Source organism: Ictidomys tridecemlineatus, chromosome 4 (genome assembly GCF_052094955.1).
Source record: "Ictidomys tridecemlineatus isolate mIctTri1 chromosome 4, mIctTri1.hap1, whole genome shotgun sequence".
NCBI classification, from domain to species: domain Eukaryota; kingdom Metazoa; phylum Chordata; class Mammalia; order Rodentia; family Sciuridae; genus Ictidomys; species Ictidomys tridecemlineatus.
The window spans coordinates 98,830,676-98,851,786 of record NC_135480.1 but is presented as its reverse complement, the minus strand read 5'-3'; the positions used below and the strand labels follow the sequence as shown (position 1 = coordinate 98,851,786).

The window sequence follows — 21,111 nt, the reverse complement described above, 5'->3', positions numbered from 1 at the left end:
AGTCCGTGGCATTCTAAGGACCCTCACCATCCACACATGGAAATGAAGGGAGTGAGATTAGTCTGGAAACAGCTCTGCTCTTCATGGGGAGGACACACTGTGACAAGCACATATGAAGAGGCACAACTCCATTAATTCCTCACAAAGTAAACCCAGGAGGTGGGAGTGGGAGAGGGGAGAGGCGGTAAGGAGCACATAACTGGCAATTCTCCCTGTAAATTAAACATCCGTTACCTTCTGTGTCCGTATGTAGTAATTGAAGGCAGGAAAAATGTCTTGGTGATTAACTGGTAGTAGTAAACTTTCTGATCAAAGTGAGTATCAGAAGATAGCTAGAGAGATTGCACTTATAAATAAGTATCTGCGAAATATGTATGTCCTTGAGGGTGGGGAAAATAACTAGAATGTAGGTATTTAATTTGGGTTAAGTGCAGGGGGGAGTAATAGCATATTTAGCTCTAAGTTCATGGGCAGCAAAGGTCAAGTGAATAGTTTTGACTCAGAAAATTAATGCCCTAGTGAGACTTTTTTGGTTTTGTTTTCAGGAGATTATTTGTTTTCCTTTGTCCCAGACCTCGAATGCACACACACAGGTGTTCTTTTTCTCTTTGGCTGGCTCTTCTTAGACTTCTAGAATGATCATGTGCCTAGGCATAGAGGAAGCACTCTTTTAACAGTGGACAAGAGAGTGCCTTGCCACAAGCTGGTTAAAGTGTTCTGTCTCGGGCAGCTTCCGGGAGTTCCTCTCTGTTCTCAGTCTTCCTGGGATGGGACTCCTCCTCACTTCTAGCCTGTAGACCATCTTTCCTCAATATCATGGCATCACTTTGTCTTCCTCACGTAATTCTAAGGTAGATGGGGTTTGTTAAAAACACAAACTTCAATAGGTCTGAAGGTCACCGCAGCCGGACATTAGTTAATTCTCATTCCCACAAGATCCCTAGAGCTCCCTAAGGAGAGCACTACTGGCCGGCATTACTGTTACTTTTGATTCCCTGTGCACACTTTTGAATTTGTGCACGGTCAGGTGCACGTCTCCAGTGTGTAAAGCACTCTTATCCGGCAGACACCTCAGGTCCAGCAGCACCCCAAGGAGACTGCGCCTGTTCAACAAGCTGTTGTCTCTAGAAGGAAAAAAGTTTCCATGGCCAAGTTCTGCCTGCCTGAAAGGACTTTCAAGACAATGGAGGCTGTAGCATCTGTGATCAGCAGCACTTTCGGCTGAGAAGGGAGATTCCTCGCCACCACGTTTCAAGTCGAGCTTATTAGACATGTTGCTGGAGGGGCTCGCACATCACGGAGCGGGCTAATTGGCTGCAGTGCTCTCTGCCTCCAACCCATCTCCATTCTCCAATTAAACTCCCATCATCCTGTTGTCCTGGGCGACCTGCTGCTGCCTCTGATTTGGCATTTCTGTTTGGTTTTGGGATTTTGGTTTTTCTGTACTCCTTTCAAAGGTAACTTAATGAAACACTTTAAATACTCCTTTTTTTAATTTAAACTCTTTTAATTAAAGCACTTTTCATGGAACCCTCAGTCACGAGTTATTTCCCCACATCCTTCAGTACTTAATCTCCAAGCAGAATTGGAAATATCGATAGAAAGTGTAAATCATGCCCTCCTGCTGAAAGCGTTGTATCAGGTTTCGGCTCAAAAGAGCACCATTACCTTTAGCTGTCACGGATCTGTACACTTGATCGATAAACTTCAAATATTATTAGAGGTGGAGGCTTCAGAGATTTGCTCTGTTCTTTGGAGAGAGACAGAGATAAATCTTTCTTAGAAATTGACTTGAATTTGCACTCTCGGTCTTCCTGGTGAAATGCATTTCTCTTAGGCGTCCAGCAACTGCAAGGGGGACAGATTTATAGGCCATGTGCTTCTTGTACTGAAAGATTTAAATGGTAAATCCTTCACATATGACTTCACAAATCATGTAAAGTTAAAAGATTTTTACCGTTTCTGTTGCTGCTGTGCTTAAATTGTAAGGTACAGCTAGTAAATCATTTTAATGGAGGTGTCGTACTTGACTCAATAAAAAAAAGACAATGGTTTAGCTTCCACTCCAAAATGTTAATGTATTAATCAACGGGAGAATAATTGTTTTTTACTACATTATAAATCTCGGGTGCCATTAGGATTTCAGCAAGGGGTGATGTAGCCACGTTCCTAAATTAAAATTGTTTACACTGCCATACATCCATTCTGCATCGCCATAGCTCATTCTGGGTTCATTCTGGAGTTGTTCCCCAGCCAAACATGTCGTTCCTCAATCGGAAGAAGACATCCTGAGGGAGGGATGCTTATAAAGGAAAATTAATTGCATCGTGAGGTGTTAAATAAATAAAATAAAAACCGTCTGTGGCAATGGACAATCATTCCTTGCTGTCTTTTTTGAAATAGGTTTTTAGGTTTTTAAATTGAGGCTTACTCCCTCATACATCCTAAATGTAGCAAGCAGGTCACTTGTCTCTGGTCTTATAATCCTTGTTTTATCTCCAGACTGCTGTGGCTTTTGAGCTCTTGCTTTTCCTGTGCTTACGCCATCAGGAAATAAGCCACTGGGCAGCTAGAGAAAGATACTCTGTCCTCCCCTCCACAGTTCCTGTGATTGCCTAAAGGTGCCATTCAGGGTGCCCTTAAATAGTTAGGTCTGCCTCCTTAATTAGGATCTGCAGCTGGATACAGATAGAGTGAACACCAAGACTAGGTCAGGACCGGATAGACTCCATCTCTCCCCTCCCTGCCTCCCTAAGCTTGTTCCACTCGCATTAGTGCTCCTGTGCTGCTTATAATGAAATTGCCTTGTGGGGAGAACAGATCAATTCAGCACTGGACAGGTCAGTCTGTTCGCCCAGTGTAACTTGATCCATCTGGATTGTTCTCGCTGGCTCCTCCATTAAAAAAGAAGGTGATCTTCTGACCCTGGAGGCAGTGTGGCCAGGGCCTCTGGTGTCCTGTAATAAGCTCTACATCCCTATTCCTCTTCTGATTTCAACAGATTCTCGAGCAGGTGAAGAAGGCTCGATAAGGGCAGTGGATCACGCTGTGATTGGCGGCGTCGTGGCGGTGGTGGTGTTCGCCATGCTGTGCTTGCTCATCATTCTGGGGCGCTATTTTGCCAGACATAAAGGTAAGCAAGGTGCTTTGGCAGGCAGGAGACACATGTCACCACCTCCCCTGCATTTGGGGACTTTACAAGGTTGTCCTTGATAGGCAATTTGGCATATGTGGCCACACAGCCTTTCTGATTCTGAAACTGTTAGAGAAAAAAAGCAGAAATCTTAGCAGCTGCTGATTAGGACTCTGGGAGTTGATGAGGAACACTCCTTGATTTGGATTTTCTCTAAATATAAAGCTTTATAGAGTTGTTATTCTCCAATCCATAATTGGGGATAAAGTAAAAGCGATAAAGTAAGGGGCTGGTGTGCAAGGTGTGGTGTGAACCCCCGAAGGGCAGACGTGCAACAGCATACCCACCACTTGTCATGCTCCAGGAGGCGGGTAAACTAGCCCTGCTTACTCACCCTGAACTCTGGGTAACCTGGTCACGAGCGCTCTAGAATACTTTCCTTGGTGGGATGTGCCCAGGTTAAAGAAAATCCTTTGCCTTAAAAGCCACATAAATATGTATTTTTAAAATTATCAGTGCAATTGATTTAAATTGCCATTAATCATCACACTTAGCAACTGTGCAGTCTGGATGGGCAATCATCTTTTCCAGTGCTCCTCCTCTCTGCCCCATGCTGCTCTGAGCCTCTTCTCCCCTCCTGGTAATTTATTCTTCCTTTTCTTTGTCGGCCCTTGTCTTTCTCGGTTGTTTTTCTCAAGCACTGTGCAATGAGCTTGCAGGGCTTTCTTGGCGCTTGCATACTGCTTGATTGTAACCTGGGTTTGGGGAAAGTCCCTTGAGCACAGCAGTGGAGGTTCAAGGTACTTGACAACCGCCTTTAGGATACGAAGTGTCCGTCTCAAGCATATAACAATTTGGGACTCTCAGAGCTATCTGGCTGAGAACTCTGGCCTCTCAGTGTTTAGCTTGACAGAGCCAGGGAGGTTAGGCCAGGGAGCAGGGCCGAGTCTGAGCAGCAACGTTGGAGGACCAGGGGAAGAGAGCGTGTGCGTCACTACAGACCAAGAGAGGATACAGGAGGGAAGCACTTGACCGCCCGCTTTCTCAGTTCGTCACTTTGAAAACCAGAAAATATGGCAAAATGTTTCAGCCTTTTTAAATACAAATAAGTCTGCAGGGATATGGTGTACCGTGGGAGGAGGGCTATTGATTGTGCCAGGCAATTTAAGTTCTATCTACATACTATACTGAGGTGCAGTCCTTGTCTTTCTCCATGTAAACTCTTGGGCTTTGGTGATACGAGTGTCACCAACTCTGTAACGTTCTGTCTTGTCATTATAAAGTGGCTGTGCCAATTAGCAAATCCATGAATCCGGGTCCGGGCTAGAGTTACATGATGAGAGAGAATCACTTGTTCATGGAGACAGATCCGAAGCCTTGATTGCAGCCGTAACAATGTCAAATTATTTCTCAATCTGGAACCCCACCTCTGAAACGGAAGGCATAGGAAAATAAAACCTATACGTGCAAGTTGAAGCACATTCTCACCTATGGATAGTCAGTGATGATTCATGAAGCCAGGAGACTGTTGTGCAAACAGACAATTGGAGATGACAGTAGAAGCGTCATCGGGGCCCTAATTCATTTATTGGCTAATTGCTCTTCCTTGCTTTGGTCTTTAACCACGTGCGTGCACATCTCTTGTCATTGGTCCTTGGTGTTTACTGTTTACGCGTTAGTCAGCAGCTCTCCAGCTTTCTGCATTTTAGCTCCCACTCACGTCTTCTTCTGCTGACATCCTCTGGTCATAATCACTGCTCTAATGTCTCATTTGCTGAATTATATCGCAGCGGTTCAGTTGGAGTGGTGCCTTTGGAACCCCCGGATCCCCATTTGTCTCACCCACCTCGCTCTCTTCTTCCAATTGTTTTTTCCCCTCTGCTGCCTGCACACCACTTCGGCTGATGATGGCCATAAAGCAAGTTGCCATCTCTGTACCACTTTACACAGAGGCCATCAGACAGTCACGGTGCTTTACCCCTTCATCTTTCAGGTACATACTTCACTCATGAAGCCAAAGGAGCCGATGACGCAGCAGACGCAGACACAGCTATAATCAATGCAGAAGGAGGACAGAACAACTCCGAAGAAAAGAAAGAGTACTTCATCTAGATCAGCCTTTTTGTTTCAATGAGGTGTCCAACTGGCCCTATTTAGATGATAAAGAGACAGTGATATTGGAACTTGCGAGAAACTCGTGTGTTTTTTATGAATGGGTGGAAAAGTGCGAGACTGGGAAGGCTTGGGATTTGCTGTGTAAAAAATGTTCTTTGAAAAGTACACTCTGCTGTTTGACACCTCTTTTTATTTGTTTGTTTGTGTTTTTTATTTTTATTTCTTCCTACCAAGTCAAACTTGGGTACTTGGATTTAGTTTCAGTAGAATGCAGAAAATTCTGTGCCTTGTTTTTTTGTTTGTTTGTTGCTTTTTTTTTTTTCCTTCTTCTTTTCCTTCGTGAGCATTTTTTTTTTTTTCCCAAATGAGTTTTGGATTTTTTCCAAAATCTCCCATTTTGGAATTTACCTGCTGGGATTCCTTAAACTCTTTTCCTCCCCATTTTTGTTACTGTTTTTACTTTGGTTTACTTTTGAGGTAACTGCTTTCGGTTCCAAATTCAGTTTCCTAAAAGGAGAACCAGCACAGTTTAGATTTCATAGTTCAGAATTTAGTGTATCCATAATGCATTCTTCTCTGTTGTCGTAAAGATTTGGGTGAACAAACAATGAAAACTCTTTGCTGCTGCCCATGTTTCAAATACTTAGAGCAGTGAAGACTAGAAAATTAGACTGTGATTCAGAAAATGTTCTGTTTGCTGTGGAACTACATTACTGTACAGGGTTATCTGCAAGTGAGGTGTGTCACAATGAGATTGAATCTGTCTTTAATTCTGTGTCTGTAGACGGCTCAGTATAGATACCCCACGCTGTCCAGAAAGGTTTGGGGCAGAAAGGATTCCTCCTTTCTCAGTGCCCTAAATAGACCCGACAGGTGAGGTCTGTTCCTTTTATAGAAGTGGACAAATTTGAGTTGCCACAGGAGGGGAAGTAGGGAGGGGGGAAAGACAGTTCTGCTCTGGTTATTTCTGTTCCAAATGATTCCATCCACCTTTCCCAATCGGCCTTACTTCTCACTAATTTGTAGGAAAAAGCAAGTCCGCGTGTTGTGCGAATGACTGAATGGGACAGGTTTTTTTTTTTTCCTTTGTGCTTAGTTAGGAAGGCAGTAGGATGTGGCCTGCATGTACTGTATATTACAGATATTTGTCATGCTGGGATTTCCAACTCAAATCCGTGTGAAACTTTCATTCCTTCAGATTTGGCTTGACAAAGGCAGGAGGTGCAAAAGAAGGGCCGGTATTGTTCTCACACTGGTCTGCTGTCGATCTCAGTTCTCGAAAGGTCAGAGCAGAGGTGGAAAAACAGCATGTAGGGATTTTCAGTTACTTAATCAAAACTCAAATGTGAGTGTTTTTATCTTTTTACCTTTCATACACTAGCCTTGGCCTCTTTCCTCAGCCTTAAGAACCATCTGCCAAAAAATTACTGATCTCGCATGATGGCAGCCATACTGCATAGCTACTCAAATAAGTTACCTTGAACATATCTTAGATGGGGAGCCTTGGGAAAAGGTAGAGGAGTCAAGTTACCATTTACATTTTTTTTAAAGTGATGTGGGGGTTTTCACTGAAATGTCTAGGAAATCTAGAAGTAGTCCTGAAGGACGCAAATGAAACTCTTACCATGTGTTTTGGTAAGGCTCCAGACTCCAGATAACAGTCCCTATGGAAAGATGGCATCAAAAAAAGATAGATCTATATATATATATATATAAATATATATTATATAACATTTTCAGTGAGTAATTTTGGATTTTGCAAGGTGCATTTTTACTATTGTTACATTATGTGGAAAACTTATGCTGATTTATTTAAGGGGAAAAAAGTATCAACTCTTTGTTATTTGAAAGCGTGTTTATTTTTCTTGTCTTTATTTTAACCTTTGATAGAACCATTGCAATATGGGGGCCTTTTGGGAACGGACTGGTATGTAAAAGAAAATCCATTATCGAGCAGCATCTTGTTTACCCCTCTCCTATCCCTAGGCACTTAATCAAGACAAAAAGCCACAACGAACATCCCTTTTTCAATGAATTTTATAATGTGCAGCTCTATTCCGAGCCCTTAGCACCCATTCTGACCATAGTGTAACCATATCAAAGGGTGAGAACCATTTAGCATGTTGTTGAAAGATTTTTTCAGTTGTTCTTTTTAGAAAAAACAAAACAAAACAAAAACAAAAAAAAAATCAAAAAAACAAAAAACACTACCATTGCTCACAGAATTGGCATCTCATTTTCGGGACCTCCCATCTTTCTGTTTTGAAAAGTGTACAGTAGTGCAGTGTTCCTGATGTAACTTTATGGCTTACAATGTTGACATGTCTCAGGTTCATGTGTTTCGACTGGTGTTTTCCGTCTCAGGTAGATTGCGAAGTGTAGGCCCCACACATTGGAAAAAAATAATAAAAGCAAAAACAGGAAATTATGGATTTTAGTTGTATATTGGTTTATGTATTTTTTCTTAAGTATACAGTGCACTGTTTGAAATGTATTGTTGAGTATTACTTTGTACAGGTTGATCACTTTTTTTAGAGTGAAGAAAGAACAAACTTGTTTTTTTTGTGTTTTTTAAAGGAATATAAAATAATGAAGGATGTATAATTGATGCCAAATAAGCTTGTTCTTTAGTCACACCAACGTCTTACTTTTCCCTCTAGGCCAGTTCTGTTTTTAAGGTGTACATGGACAATGTTACAGTGTAAGAAACTCCATATCCATATGTTCCCATTCGCATTTTGTATTGGTTCATGTATACCATTTTTACAAAAAAAAAGAAAAAAAAGAAGTACTATAAAATATCTGTCTTCTTAATAAAAAAATTAATGTTACAAAGTGATCCTTTCATCTCTTTATGGACTTCTTATGGACGCCTCAGCCTCTGGTCCCAGCTTCCTCCTTAGGACCCAGTGTGGGGACCCAAGCTGGCGGTATGAGCCAGGAGTGGCTGCCGGCCGGGTTTCTTGGAATTGCATCCTCTCTCCTCTGCTCATCCTTCCTGTCCTTATCCTTTTCTCCCCTCTCCGTGGACAGGTGAGCCAGGTGCCTGGCTGAATGGAGGCGCCTCCAGATGGACTTGGTGATCTGTGCAGGTGTGCGGGACGCAGCGGTGGCAGCCAGGGACAGACACTCCCGTGGATCCACCTCCCGCCCTCCCTCCCCTCTTTCACCCACCACCCCACCAACTCCCCTGTGTTGCCTGCTCCACCTGTCTCTTATTTTGGGATTCCGTGTCTTAACGATTCATTCTGCCTCCTTCATTTAAAGTTCTCTCTCCTTTCACAAAAACAGTGTGAGCTGCCGAGAAGTGGCGTGGCTGCCTATGGAAGATTATTCTCACTTGTGTTTAGGTTGCTAGGACTTCCAGGCCTGGGTGACAGCAGCATCCAATCTGTCGTCATCATCCTTGCCTTGCAGGCTGAAGTAAGCAACGACTACACACACACACACACACACACACAGTCATGGTGTCTGATCTTACAAATGAGCAGATAAGATCTAACCAGCCCCTAAGTGCCCTCTCCCACCAGCCGTGGTTGAGTCCCCCTTTTTGCTCTTAGTCAGATAATGGGAAAGGCTCTGCTCTGACAGAAAAGGTAAGCTCCAGAAAAGAGAAAGACTGTGTCCGTCACTTCTTCTTAAAACCAGGCCTGGTCCTTTGCCTTCATTAAAAAAAAAAAAAAAACAGATATGCAATTATTGACCACCTGCTATATATCAGGCATAGTGAGGGGTATTCTGAAGTGGTTTCCAGAGTATAGTCAAGAGCTGGATCTTAATAAGGACAGTTTAGCAAAGAAGGAAATAAGCCAAAGGTGCAGAGGGCAGTAGGCCTAGCCAGCCTGATCATGTGTGTGGCAAAATGAGTGAAATCACCCATGTGTGGAGGGTGGAATTAGCCCTGTGGCTGTCTCAAAGTCCAGGCAGAGGTGCTGAGATGAGTGGCCTGTCCAGCCTTTGCCAAAGGAAAGGGAGCACAAATTGATCATAACTCCATACAGAGACACACGTGAGTGATTTAGGGTAGCAAGCAAGAATATGCAGGCTAGAGTGAGCCTGCCTGGGTTTAAATCCCTACCCCATGATTGATTAGCTTTGAAACTTAAGCAAGTTCCCCAACCAACCCACCTTGGTCTTCTATCCGTAAGGTAAGATCAGCAGTCACAGTCTGAGTGGGAGGGTATCAGTGTTAGAGCACATGCTTAGCATGCAGAAGGCCCTGGGTTCAATTCTCAGCATCAATGGGGAGAAAAAGATAAGTGATCGGTGCTTAGGAAATGTTCATCATAATGTAGGATAAAGGCAAGTGGGGATTAAACATAGAAACTTCCACATGGCTGTGGGTAGTTACTACTTAGAGGGAGCTATTTGGACTCATGTATGGACATATCATACCCTTATGAACCTTGTCATAGAATGTTTAATGATCCCTTTCCTGTCACTATTCATTAGTAGTCATTCCAAGCCATGAGGCGTGTATTAGGTGTAAAGTCTTCATCAGTCCTCCCCTTGCCTGTAGCATGAGGCTCCAGATTCAGCTATAACCTGCAGAGAGGGGACCCCAGAAGTCCTCTGCACTGAGGCAGATATGAGGTGGCAATTTGCTGCACATTTACCATTTGAGTCCACCGGGCATACAAATGAGAAGGTGCCAGAAGCAGCACTCGTTAGTAGGAACTTGATAAGTAATCTGGTCCTTCATTTAGTATGAAGTATTCACAAATATTTTGGCCTGGTTGCATTCTCCAGATACATCAACAGGAACCCTAAGGTGATATGCGGGTGTTAATTGGTACAATCTTTCACTGTCCTCCTTCTACTTGAAATGTTGTTCTTGTAGTGCTATGGACTTGCTCCATGGAGAAATGTCCCTTTGATTTTGTCATCCAGAACCTTAAGGCAACCACACAGTCATCAACTGACGAGTAGAAAGACCTTCCTTAAATGAAGCATTTGTATTGGGTTAAAATTTTTTTTTTTTGCCTCGGACTACATACACCTCTTTGCCAGGATGCTGAATACACAGATTTAGTCATGAAGAACCAGCAGCCAAACTCCTTCAGAGTGAAATTAGTGTTCACAGCCTCACATACATAGTTTGGAAATATTTCCAAAATGAAGCACTTGGAGTCCTGACCTGCCATGCAGATAAAGGGAAAAGGGGCTCTTGACTGACATCCAAATGGCCTTATGGCCAATATATGAAATTGAGTGGTAGGCACAGTGTGACCTCTCCTCCAAGTTGATTAAAGGGAGCTAGTCAAACACCTAGTTGTCTGCATCACACTTAGTCTGCAGGGGCTGCCAATTCCGTATTTCAAACCTTGACATTTGTAAGCCCATCCTCAATATGGGCAGCTTTCAGCATGGCCTTGAAGAAATAAGCCATTCAGCTCTGAGTTTAGCACCCTTGGTTCCATCACTCTCAAGGATCTGCTAGAACAGCATTCTTGTTAACCCTCCTGGGGAATGATGACATTTTTAGTAATGGCCAAGCAAAGCCGTAAGGTAACGTTGTTATCGTATATTATAAGGGGCCTTCAGAATGAAGTATGATGTGTCAGAAAAATTCAAACCATACTCCGAACCTTATTTGTGTTCATCTCAAAATGTTAAAATGTGCTTCTGATAGAGCTGTGGGGTTCAATGCCCCCAGCACACCGCCACATTATTACAGGTGGTAGGAAGAGGGCAGTAGCACAAGGGTAATGTGAGCACTCCAAAACTGAGACCTGAATGCAGGAATCTTCTCTGTTTTCAAGTCTTCCAATCCTTAAAGTACATGCTCTCCAGTACATAGGGAGCTACATTTGTTTTTATTTCTTATGTTTTGATGTTTCATTCCACATGAGCATAAAATGTGTACTGCCCCTGGTGGTCAGTGAGAGAAACTACAACTCAAGTTTTACATATTTAAATATGAAATTCATTCCAAGGAGGAACCTGACTTCAAGTCTACTGTTTTCTCTCACCTGCAGGCATACCCACCCTGGCTTCCCGTTTTACTCTCTCCTAATCCTTTGAAGTGTTGATCTGGGAAGTAAGGACCACTACTGAGGGGCAAATCAACACATGCTCTAGGCCAGGGACTTTTCTAGGTGCCCTCCAAACATGCACTGGCTCACAGTCATATTTCAGACGTGCCCGCTTTAAATCTTCCTTAAGTGCTATCTTCTCAGGTTAATTAATCACCAGGCTTAAACTTGCTGTTACCAGCAGGAAGTCCATCCTGAAGTCAGCAATGTTACGATTGCATCTTCTAATACTGTTTATCCTGCATTAGTGTTTACTTAGGGGGAAAATTGATCCGTAATTGATATTTCAGTCTTCCAGAGCTGGTGTTGGAAGAGCCTAATGCAAGCCTTTAATAGCAAGCAAATATTTAAATCCCTTAATGGTTGCTGAATATTGAAATGTGTGACTTTATTACTCTTTTTGGTTTGTTTTCTCTGTAGTTGTGTATTTCATCGTTTAAACTTGCAACGGATGCTGGCAGGCTCGAGTCTAGCTAATCCACAAAAGCTGTTTGCCCAGACACAGCAGCCCTGATTAAAAAGTATTGCTATGGAAGGGAATCTTCTGCACTAATCAGTCTCTGTTAGCTAGTGACGAAATTACTATCCATCTCTCTCTCTTTCTCTTTCTCTCCCTCTCTCTAGGCCTGTTTTCTCTAACCTCCTCTCCCAGAATAAAGTGATGGGGGCAGCTCTAGTGTTGCAATTAGGAGCATGAATCTTTTATCGTTTGGACAAGGAAGGGAAAATGCCATTACTGTCAACTGAAATGTCCTACTTGGGTTTTTTGCTCCTACTTCCCTGCCAAAGCCCATCGCTGCTGCTGAAAGTGTATAACATTCACAGCTGTTCTTGATGGCTTGATTCTTAACGCAGCCAGAAATGTAGCCCGGGAGATGCTTAAGACAGTTTATGGAAAATAATAGATTTCCTTGCAGAGACAGCAATGCATCGAGAAGGGCCTGGAGTCACGTTAGACCCAGCCAAGATCACCAATTTTCTCCCTTTCTGGCTTCAGTTACAAAGCCTTTTGCTAAAACATGCAGGCCCTCTTGAATTCTCTGTGTTTTCCCGGTTGGTTTCTATCAGCACCCACAAGTCTCTGGCTATGGCGCCCTTTGTCTCACCACTCACCCGCAGCAGCTGTGAGATCTGAGAAGAAGCAATGTCTACAGAAGCAGAGAAGAAAGAAGTTTCCTGAGTGGAGAAAGACTCCTGGGAAAGCTGGCGGATGAGAGCCGAGACTGGGCCCACCAGCCTGGGTGCTCCAGAGACGGACGGCCATGTTGGAGACCACCACTTCCACCCCACACGAGGGTGGGATCCTTCTCCGTGTGGCATCCCTGAGTGGCCATCAGGAATGTCAAGAAGTGGTGTAGTTAGTTCTGCTAGCTTTAGCTATGCAGCCCCATCGCCATACCCTGGCTCTCAACCAGGCCTTCAGTTAGGAACCTCTGGGAGTGACATTCTCTTTGGCAGTTCCAGAGGGAGTAGCTCTCAGCCACAAACGCTGGGAAGGCTGCAAGAATGAAGCCACCACAGGGTTGCAGCTTTCAGACTGTGTAAACAAATGCATGTCAAAGCCATGTGTCTCCCCAATCGTGCCTGGAAGTAAAGGTGGAGGGCACGGCTGGCCTGGCCGGCAGGCACCGGCCACATCTTTCTCCCTTTTGCTCTAGTTTGCAGCCGCAAGCGCCCCCAGCCGAGTGCCACCACTCCCCCACTGTTTTCAGTCTCAGCTTCTCCTAAATGGAAACCATTAATCATACTAAATTGTGCAATGATTCCATGATAGGGAGAATGCTGATGGCAAAAATCATTCTCCTTTGTTGTGCCAGGCAGGCAAAAGGCAGAAGTATTAGCTCGTTGCCCTGCCTGGCTCCTTGCAAATGCTGACCATGTGTTTGCCCACGCAGCTGCCTCTGTGCGCACGGCTTATTTTAGCATCCGTCTAAGGCACCCCAACTGTTGACAGAAAACAAGGCGCCCAGCCACCTCTTCCTTATTCAGAGGACTGCCAGGAAGACTGGGAACTGCGGGCACCACCCCCCCCCACAGTCTTTCCCATCTCAAGGTGCCCCGATCAGGGGTGGGCTGATGTGGGACTCACGTGGAAATCTCCCAGCAGCACATGGGGCGAGCTGGTAAGGTAAGCTGCGCCCCATACACTGCCGCAGGGCTGCAAGAGGAGCCAGGTGTGGGCACCAAGGAGGCTCTCTGCCTTTCAGAATTTGATGTCTGCTTCGCTTTCGACAAGCCTCTTTGTAAGCCACCCCTTCTGAATTAGAATCATTTTCCAAAAGCTCTTAAGCTATGATTAATGCCAGGGCTGTTTTTAACAATCATCCTGCCAGTCTTAAGCTGTAGTCATTTTCAATAATTTGGAGTGCTCAAAGGCAAGCCAGGAGTTTGTTGACAACAAAACCCATAAGAGCACAGCCAGGCAGCCACAAAAGATGGAAAAGCAAAGGGACCATTTGGGCTTAGCTGGCTTTCTACTCCCAGAGTTTCACCACTAAAAGTTTGATTGAACGCTCACAATGCATTAAGGATCCGACTGTGAACATGGCTTGGCGAGGGCTGCCAGCCTGGCTTTTGTGTGAACAAACGAGCAGCGTGTTTGGAGGGCTCCTGGTTTATTTATGGACATGTGTGCCTCATTCATGCCGTCCCCAAACCGAGTGCCCTCGTTTGTCTTCCCTTTGCCAACATCCAAGATCAAGAAAGAAATGTGGTTGTTTTGCTTTGAGGCTGTTTACTTCCCATGAATGCTGAGCGAGTCCCTGGCCAAGATTTGGGAATCCTGTGCCATGGATGGCCCTGGCCACTGCCCCACCATGTGTATTAAACTAACATTCTCTTTTTAATCTTGGCAATTTCATGCTATAGTATTCATCTCTTTGAAAAGCCCAAACTGAAGGAAGTTAAGGTTTGAGATGTCCATGATCACACATTTCCCTAGACTCAGGTTCAGATGGCACTTATTTCTAGCTCATTACTTCCTCTGGTAGGAAAGGGTCAGCTCTGGGTGACGGGAGTATAACCCAATGAATTTGCTGTGATTGATAGATATTTGTGTTGCAATTCACCCCTGCTGCCACACTAACTATTATGGAGGGTGTGTTGCTGCCCAGGGAGAATATAGACTCCTGGTTATAGCTGGGAGCTTTCATTAGCTGACTTCCAATAAACTCCCTTCAACCATGATTCACAATAGGATCGCCAGTCCCCAAATGGCCTTGGAGGTATCTATGGTGCTGCCTCTCTGTGGGCTTCAAGCCCCTTTCTTCGGAGGCAGAACAGATTTCTAGTGGCTGGCCTCAGAGTCATGTTCTGGTCTTGGCTAGGGCTGCCCCCAAAGAATATCATAATCTCCCAGTGATTCCCTCACTGTCCACCTCAGAGTTTTGCTGAGTTTCCATGGCAACTTTAAGGGCGCCTGTCTAGCATGGCATCTGTTTTAGGGTCATGAGGCTTTGGAGAAGTGAAAAGCTTCCTCCAAACGCCCCCCTTCCCTATGTTCCTTTCTTACTTAAGAGCATCATCAGCCTCCCACACTGCAGACCCCATTGTCATTCTTGACCCCTCCCTCTCCCTCATCTTTAGCTTCTGGCTGGCTACCAGTTCCTGCCCACTGCCCCTGAATCCTTCTCAGACTTGACCCAACTCATCATTTCCATGTGACTTGCCTCATCCAAGCCCTTTACCTTCAACCAAAGGAATGTACCGGCCTCTCTCCAGGCTTCCTGTCCCTCTCCCCCAAGGCCCATCATCCATCCTAAACTGAAGCACATTGGATGCCTTTCTCCTCAGAAACCACTCTTGGTTGACCTCCTCCTGCAGAGTAAATGAGACTCTCACACCTGCCATCAACCTAGCTTGGCCTTTCCATCTCACCCTGCGATCCCCACCACTCTGGCCCCAGCCCTGTCCCACCCTGAACTCCCCAAGTTCACACCTCTGTGCCTTGGAATATTCAGGGGATATCTTCCTCCCTTGAGGCTGATTCAGGTTGCTTCTCTGTGCTTTCTCCATCCCTCATACTTACCTCAATTTGTGTCCTTATCTCATATCTGAACTGTTTGTTTACCCTTCTGTCTCCCTCAATAAAACAGTAAATTCCTTGAGAGCAGAGACTGCATCCGATCCAGCTCTGTCTGTATCTCTGAAGCCAAGTGCAGTATCTGGCCCTGTGCTCAATAAATTATTGAATAATAAGAGAATTCTTTTTTTTTTTCCCCTCTGGTTGGATTAGCTTTTCATTTCTCCATTTCTTTCCTGGAAATAGCCTGGTAAGATCTGCTCTCTTCTTCCCAACTAGCAATTGTAAAATTTCTCAAACTCCCTCTGCCTGTGTGGCTAAATTTTTGTGTGGTTTGGTTTTGATTTTGTTTTTTCCTGTCTGTGGTCACCATTGTTTTTTCTTGCCCCTCCCTCCTCTCTCTCTCAAGGCTGTTTTATCCATTAAGGTCAATAAGTACAGTGCCTATGTCCTGTAAACATTTCCAGGCCTGTGAATATACTTGAGACCTGGAAAGAAAAAAAAAAAAAATAGGATCTCCAAGTACAGAGAAGACAGGAAAACTCAAATCAAATTTATTGAATGTTTAATTAAATATCTACAAAACCATAACATTGTCAACCAACCAGCAAACGGCAACCAAACTGATAAATAATCAGGTATAAAGTGTTTCTAGTGTGGGACTGCAAGGTACCTGTCAGTGTGGGTGGGATTGAGCCTCTGTAAATAGAGCTTCTAAATCCTGCAAAGGTTTCAAAACAGTCCTGCCTGTCTTCTCCTCTTCCCTTCCCTTCTCTCTCTCCTCTCCTCTGAACCTTGCACTCCCACTCTGTGCACCTAGACCAGGTTTTGGAGGGAGCCAGTTCAGGAAAGGAGCAGACCTGCCAGGTGGGCAGAGTACACCTGCTTTAGGAGCCATCACCTCCTCCTGGAATGCTGACACTCTGCAAGAATCTGACAGATGCTGGGGGAGGGGGCAGGGGGAAGGGATTCCAAAGGGAAAGCTGAGCTGCCCCTAATCTCCATAGACTTTTCAGTAGCTACTGATTGTCCCGGGTTCTGCAGAAGCAGTCTGTAGAGACATCTGACCTGCACACCCGGCTTCCATTCTGTACAGCAAATTGTCAGGGTGGACACCCTGGGCTTTGGAGGGCAGGTGACTTCTCTGCCCTGCTGCTGCTTTCCGGCTTTGGGTTTTTGTTTTGGTGCGTGGGAGGGGGGTGGGCTGGTAGTGATGAGCTGGACTCCAGGAGCCAGTATTCATGAGTAGTGTTTCCAGCTGTGCCTCTGATTCAGCCGGTGACCTTGGGCAAATCGCTTCCTCCCTGGGCCTGCTCTCCATCTATAAGAGCCTCAATCCCAAATTGTTTCAAGTTATTTGTTTGTAAAGTACTTTGACATCTCAGATCTGAGGCACGGTAAAGAGCAAAAAAATACTGTTGCTGTTATAGTGCATTTAAAACCCCAGATAAAATGCATTGCTTGCTCTTGAGTTGAAAATTAAAAAGCTGTAATAATTGATAACTAACTCAATTGTTGCTTTATGGTGTCTTAGCCATCCTGGGATCATCCCATTTTTTGCCCTTTTTCTTTAAAAATAAAGGCTCTTTTGTGAAGAATGGCTTTCATTTGGTAAATAATTTTGACTGGCGTAATTACTTCTGTGACTTTTCTTAACAACTTCTCAGCGGCACAAGCCCGGGCCCCCACCACAGCCATCTCTCCCCGGTGCTCTGTAAAGTAATTGTGCAATTAGGAAGAAGTGGCCGGAGCATTGCGTTTCTCTATATTTTAAGTTGGGAGTCTGACTTTGACTCCCCACTTGCCGGAGTGGGTGAGCCAGCCCGTTATTAAAAAAACAATTATGCTGTTAAAAAATCAGGAGCTCCACAAGTGAAGAGCATCGATTGGCAAGAGCTGGTCAGTTATCACCAGAAGGTCCCTGACAACACACTAATAGGTTTTTCTGAAGATCCAATCAAATTTTCTAGGCAGAGGCTTGAGGTGTTCCACATGGGATAATGCTTGTCCTGGGCGGTATTGATTTCAGAGTGTGGCTCTCTCCTCTCCCCTCTTACTGGCTCACCCTTTTCTGCTGCGGTTACTTTTTTTTTCCCCCTGTAATAAAGACTTGAGCTTTGTATTCCATGTTCCCCGTGTGATGGGGGGAGAATGGAGCCTCAGAAGCTCCTCTGCCCTTGACTCTGGCCTCCCTGCACTAGCTCTTTGGTTACTCTATCCTTACAGAAGACTGCAGCATGGCTCTTCCGGCTCTGCTTCTCCCTGACCTTGTGGATTTTATTCTCAAAGCTGCTTCCAGCCCAGACAGCAGCAGCCCCTCTCAGAAGAGTCTCAGACAGTCTGCTGGGAGAGGGAATGAAGCTAAAAGTCACAGAGGTTTCCAGCAATTCCCCACTCACTGCCACCACCAAGTGAACCCTGGGGACAAGGAGAGGGAGCTGGCCCATGCACACGTGTGGGGGTGGGGCGGGGCTGGGAAGGACACAGAGCTTCCAGATACTTGAACAGTTTACTTGACAAGGGTGTCAGATCAAAGGAATACAGGAGGACACGGATCCAGCCCACCCTCTGCTAGACAAATTTTGTTCCTTAACACTGAGATGCGTCTTCTCAAAGGAAGGGATTCAATAGACCACTGGACTGGTGAGAGGTAAAGGAAACATCCCCCAGGAAACCCAGTAGCTGCTACTCCCCCTGGGCTTTTGGGCCCAGCCACTCCCACCAGCACCCCTGTATTTCCCTGGGGACCCTGCACAGCCTCTGAGTCTGGCGTTCACCTCACCTACCAACCTCTTCTGAAATCTTGCCATTCAAGGCTCTCCACAGGGCAGGACACAGGCAGCAGGTCTTGGTTCCCAAGGTCTCCCTCATTCCTCTAGCTCACCCTTTCAAAAAACATGGACTTTGATATCAGCAGGCCTGGGTTCAAATCATACTTAATAAAAGTCAACTTGGGGCAAGTCTCTGAGCTTGCTTTTTTTTTTTTTTTGGTGGGGATTGAACCCCAGGGTACTTCACCATGAGTCACATCCCCAGCCCTTTTTATGTTTTATTTAGAGACAGGGTCTCGCTGAGTTGATTAAGGCCTTACTAAATTGCTTAGGCTGGCTTTGAACTCACAGTCCTCCAGCCCCAGCCTCCTGGCATACGTGACCACACCCAGCTGAGTTTACTTCTTAATCCCTAAAATCCCCACCTCACACGGGATTCTGGGGACGGTGTAAGCAAGAATGCTGTGCTGCTACACAAATATTAGTTACAGGTTATGGTCAAACTTCTGGGTTCCAGGAGTCTTTCCTCCTCCCTGGGCTTCCCAGACCCTGCAGGTAGCCCCTAGCCAGACCCAGGTTAATTAGCACCTGGCTCTGTCCTAACCTGTTTCTCTTTCTCTCATTGTTTCAAGCGTGCTTTTTTTTTTTTTTTTTTTTGGCTCCACAACCAGGCTGCTAGTGCCGTGAGCAGCAGGGTCATATCTTACACTTGTCTTGGATTCCCCACAGCCCAACAATATGCTGAGCACACAGTGGCTACTCCATAACTCCTTGACTTCCCTGGATATTTATTGTCATACAATTTTTAGTCTGTAGCACTTCCCACCTAGGAAGAGACTTAAATGGAATCTGTAGCTTTGGTTTAGTTCATCCAATCATAGAATATAGAATGTCAGATCTGCCAAGCACCCCAGAGCTCATCCAGTCCAACCCCCTCATTTTACAGACCTCGATTGCAGGCAGCCTCACAGAGGAGTACCAAATACCAGCCTCGGAGATGTTAGTTCCTGACCCCCACCATCCCCCAGCCAAGACACAGGAGCCAAGTTAAAAAGGGAAGTTCTCCTTACCCTCACCTGGCAGCAGCTGCAAGGCTGTGATTCTCAGGATTCTCAGAACGTGGGCACAGGAACTGCTGGGGGAGGGGGGGGACAAGAGCACAGAGCTCAATAAAATACAAATTCTCAGCCCGCCCATTTCCATAAAATGCCCAGAAACCTGCACTTCCTCCAGGTCTTCCAGGCACACCTTGGTGTGAATCACTGGCTGCTGTGGGGAGACCAGGAGGCACTGGACCTAAAGCCAGCAGCTCTGCCTGTGGATCTAGGATTCCCTCTCCCCATGTCACTGTCATCATCCACAAAGCAGGAAACATGCTCACCTCACCAGGTTTTGGTGTGCCCCTAGCCAGAGAATACACCTGGCACATAGTAGGCACTTAAGAAATGTTAGCTGAATATGAACTGCCACTTGTCTTGGGTGAGTGGCTGAATGGCTGATTGCAATGCTGATTGGAGGACATGTAACTTTCATCAGCTTCATCAGGAATGACAAATCTATTAAGTGGCTAAATGCATGATGTTCTGTTCTCTACAAGAAGAGAGAAAAGCATTCCACAATTGAGGGAGACAGCAAGGTAGAGTGCAAAGGCCAAGGTTTTGAAAAAGGAGAATCGTGGTCCAAAGCCCAACCCAGGCTCCATGTGCTGGTGTGGGATCTTGACCTTATACTGTCATGCTCATTCATTCTAGAGATATTTAGGGGCCTCTACTATGTGCCAAGCAATGTTCTAGGCATGGAAAATGCACAAGGGAACAGTGGCATGAGATCCCGTGGCAGATCCAATGCTCCCCTTGTTCCTCCAATAGTTGGGCAGGGGTCTGTGGAGCTGGGCAGAAGGGATGGGCAGCCCTCCTTGGTAAACGCTGCTTTTTTCCTGCTCCCACGAGATTCTCCAGCCTCTCTGTCCCTGCTACAGCCATGAAGAAGGCCACGCATTCCACATGGTGCACCCACAAGCTGCTGAAGTCTCCATCGTCCGGGATCTCTGAGTGACGAAGTGGAGCTAAGGCTGTTGCTCATCCTTATGGGACAGGCAGCATGAGAGAGAGACACCAGATTGGGGATTTAAGTTTCCATTGCATAGTCTAGCCTCCCCTCATTAAAAGGAGCCCTGACCTATGACTGGCCCTCCAACAAGGCCAACAATGTACACATTGTTGAATTTTTAGCTACCATCATTTTTTACCCCTAGTACTGGGCATTAAACCCAAATATACCCTACTACTAAGTTACATTCCCAACCTTCTTTATTTTTTATTTGGAGAGGTAGTTTTCTATGTTGCCCAGGCTGGCCTCAGATTCACAATCCTCCTGCCTCAGTCGCTGGGTTTACAGGTGTGTGCCCTCTGCTTAGCTATAGTCTTATGAGATGCTATAAAGGGGACCTATGGGTTGCTGTGAAAACATATACTAGTGGGCTCTTATCTAGTCTTGGGGGCAGAAAGTGCTTTTAGAAAGGCAATTAGTCAGCTTGCCATTACTATAATGAATCACAAAATAGCCAACTTATAAAGAAAAACAGGTTTAAAGGTTTCAGTTCAGCATTGGTTGGCCTGTTCCTTTTGGTCCTGTGGCAAAGCAGCACAAAGAAGCAGGTGGCAAAGCAAAACCCATGTATATAATAATTGGGAAGCAAAAAAGAGGAAGAGGAAGGAGCTGGGGCCCCACTATCCCTTTCAAGCCATGTCCCCCATGATCTTCCATTTAGCCCCACCTCTTAAAGGGTCCACCCCCTCCCAATAGCATCAAGTTGGGGACCAAGCCTTCAACACATGGGCCTTTGGAGACTATTCCAGATCCAAACCCTGGCTAAAAGCTTCTCTGGGGAAACAGAAGTTGAGACTTGAGGGATGGATGTGAATCACTTAGGCACAAAGGGAAGGGGAGCCCAGGCAAAGAGACTGCACCATGGAGCTCTGCAGCAGGAGGGCGAGCTCTATGAAGGAAGAACAGTCCAACCAGGTGCACCAAGAG

General features: G+C 45.4%; 1 protein-coding gene across 9 annotated transcripts in view; it reads left to right on the top strand.

Annotated features, from left to right (window-relative positions):
• Positions 1–15,819, top strand: part of Cadm1 (cell adhesion molecule 1) — a 321,456-nt gene extending 305,637 nt beyond the window's left edge. For 8 of the 9 annotated variants that reach the window (XM_005328284.3, XM_021728448.3, XM_021728447.3 and 5 more), the window contains 2 exons: positions 3,002–3,133; positions 5,127–8,087. In XM_005328284.3, the coding sequence (XP_005328341.2) occupies positions 3,002–3,133; positions 5,127–5,245 (251 nt within the window). In that variant the 3' untranslated portion in view covers positions 5,246–8,087. Of the gene's footprint in view, positions 1–3,001; positions 3,134–5,126; positions 8,088–11,907 lie in introns of those variants that run through there. The other variant, XM_040285249.2, reaches the window with a different exon arrangement.
• The last annotated feature ends 5,292 nt before the right edge of the window (positions 15,820–21,111 follow it).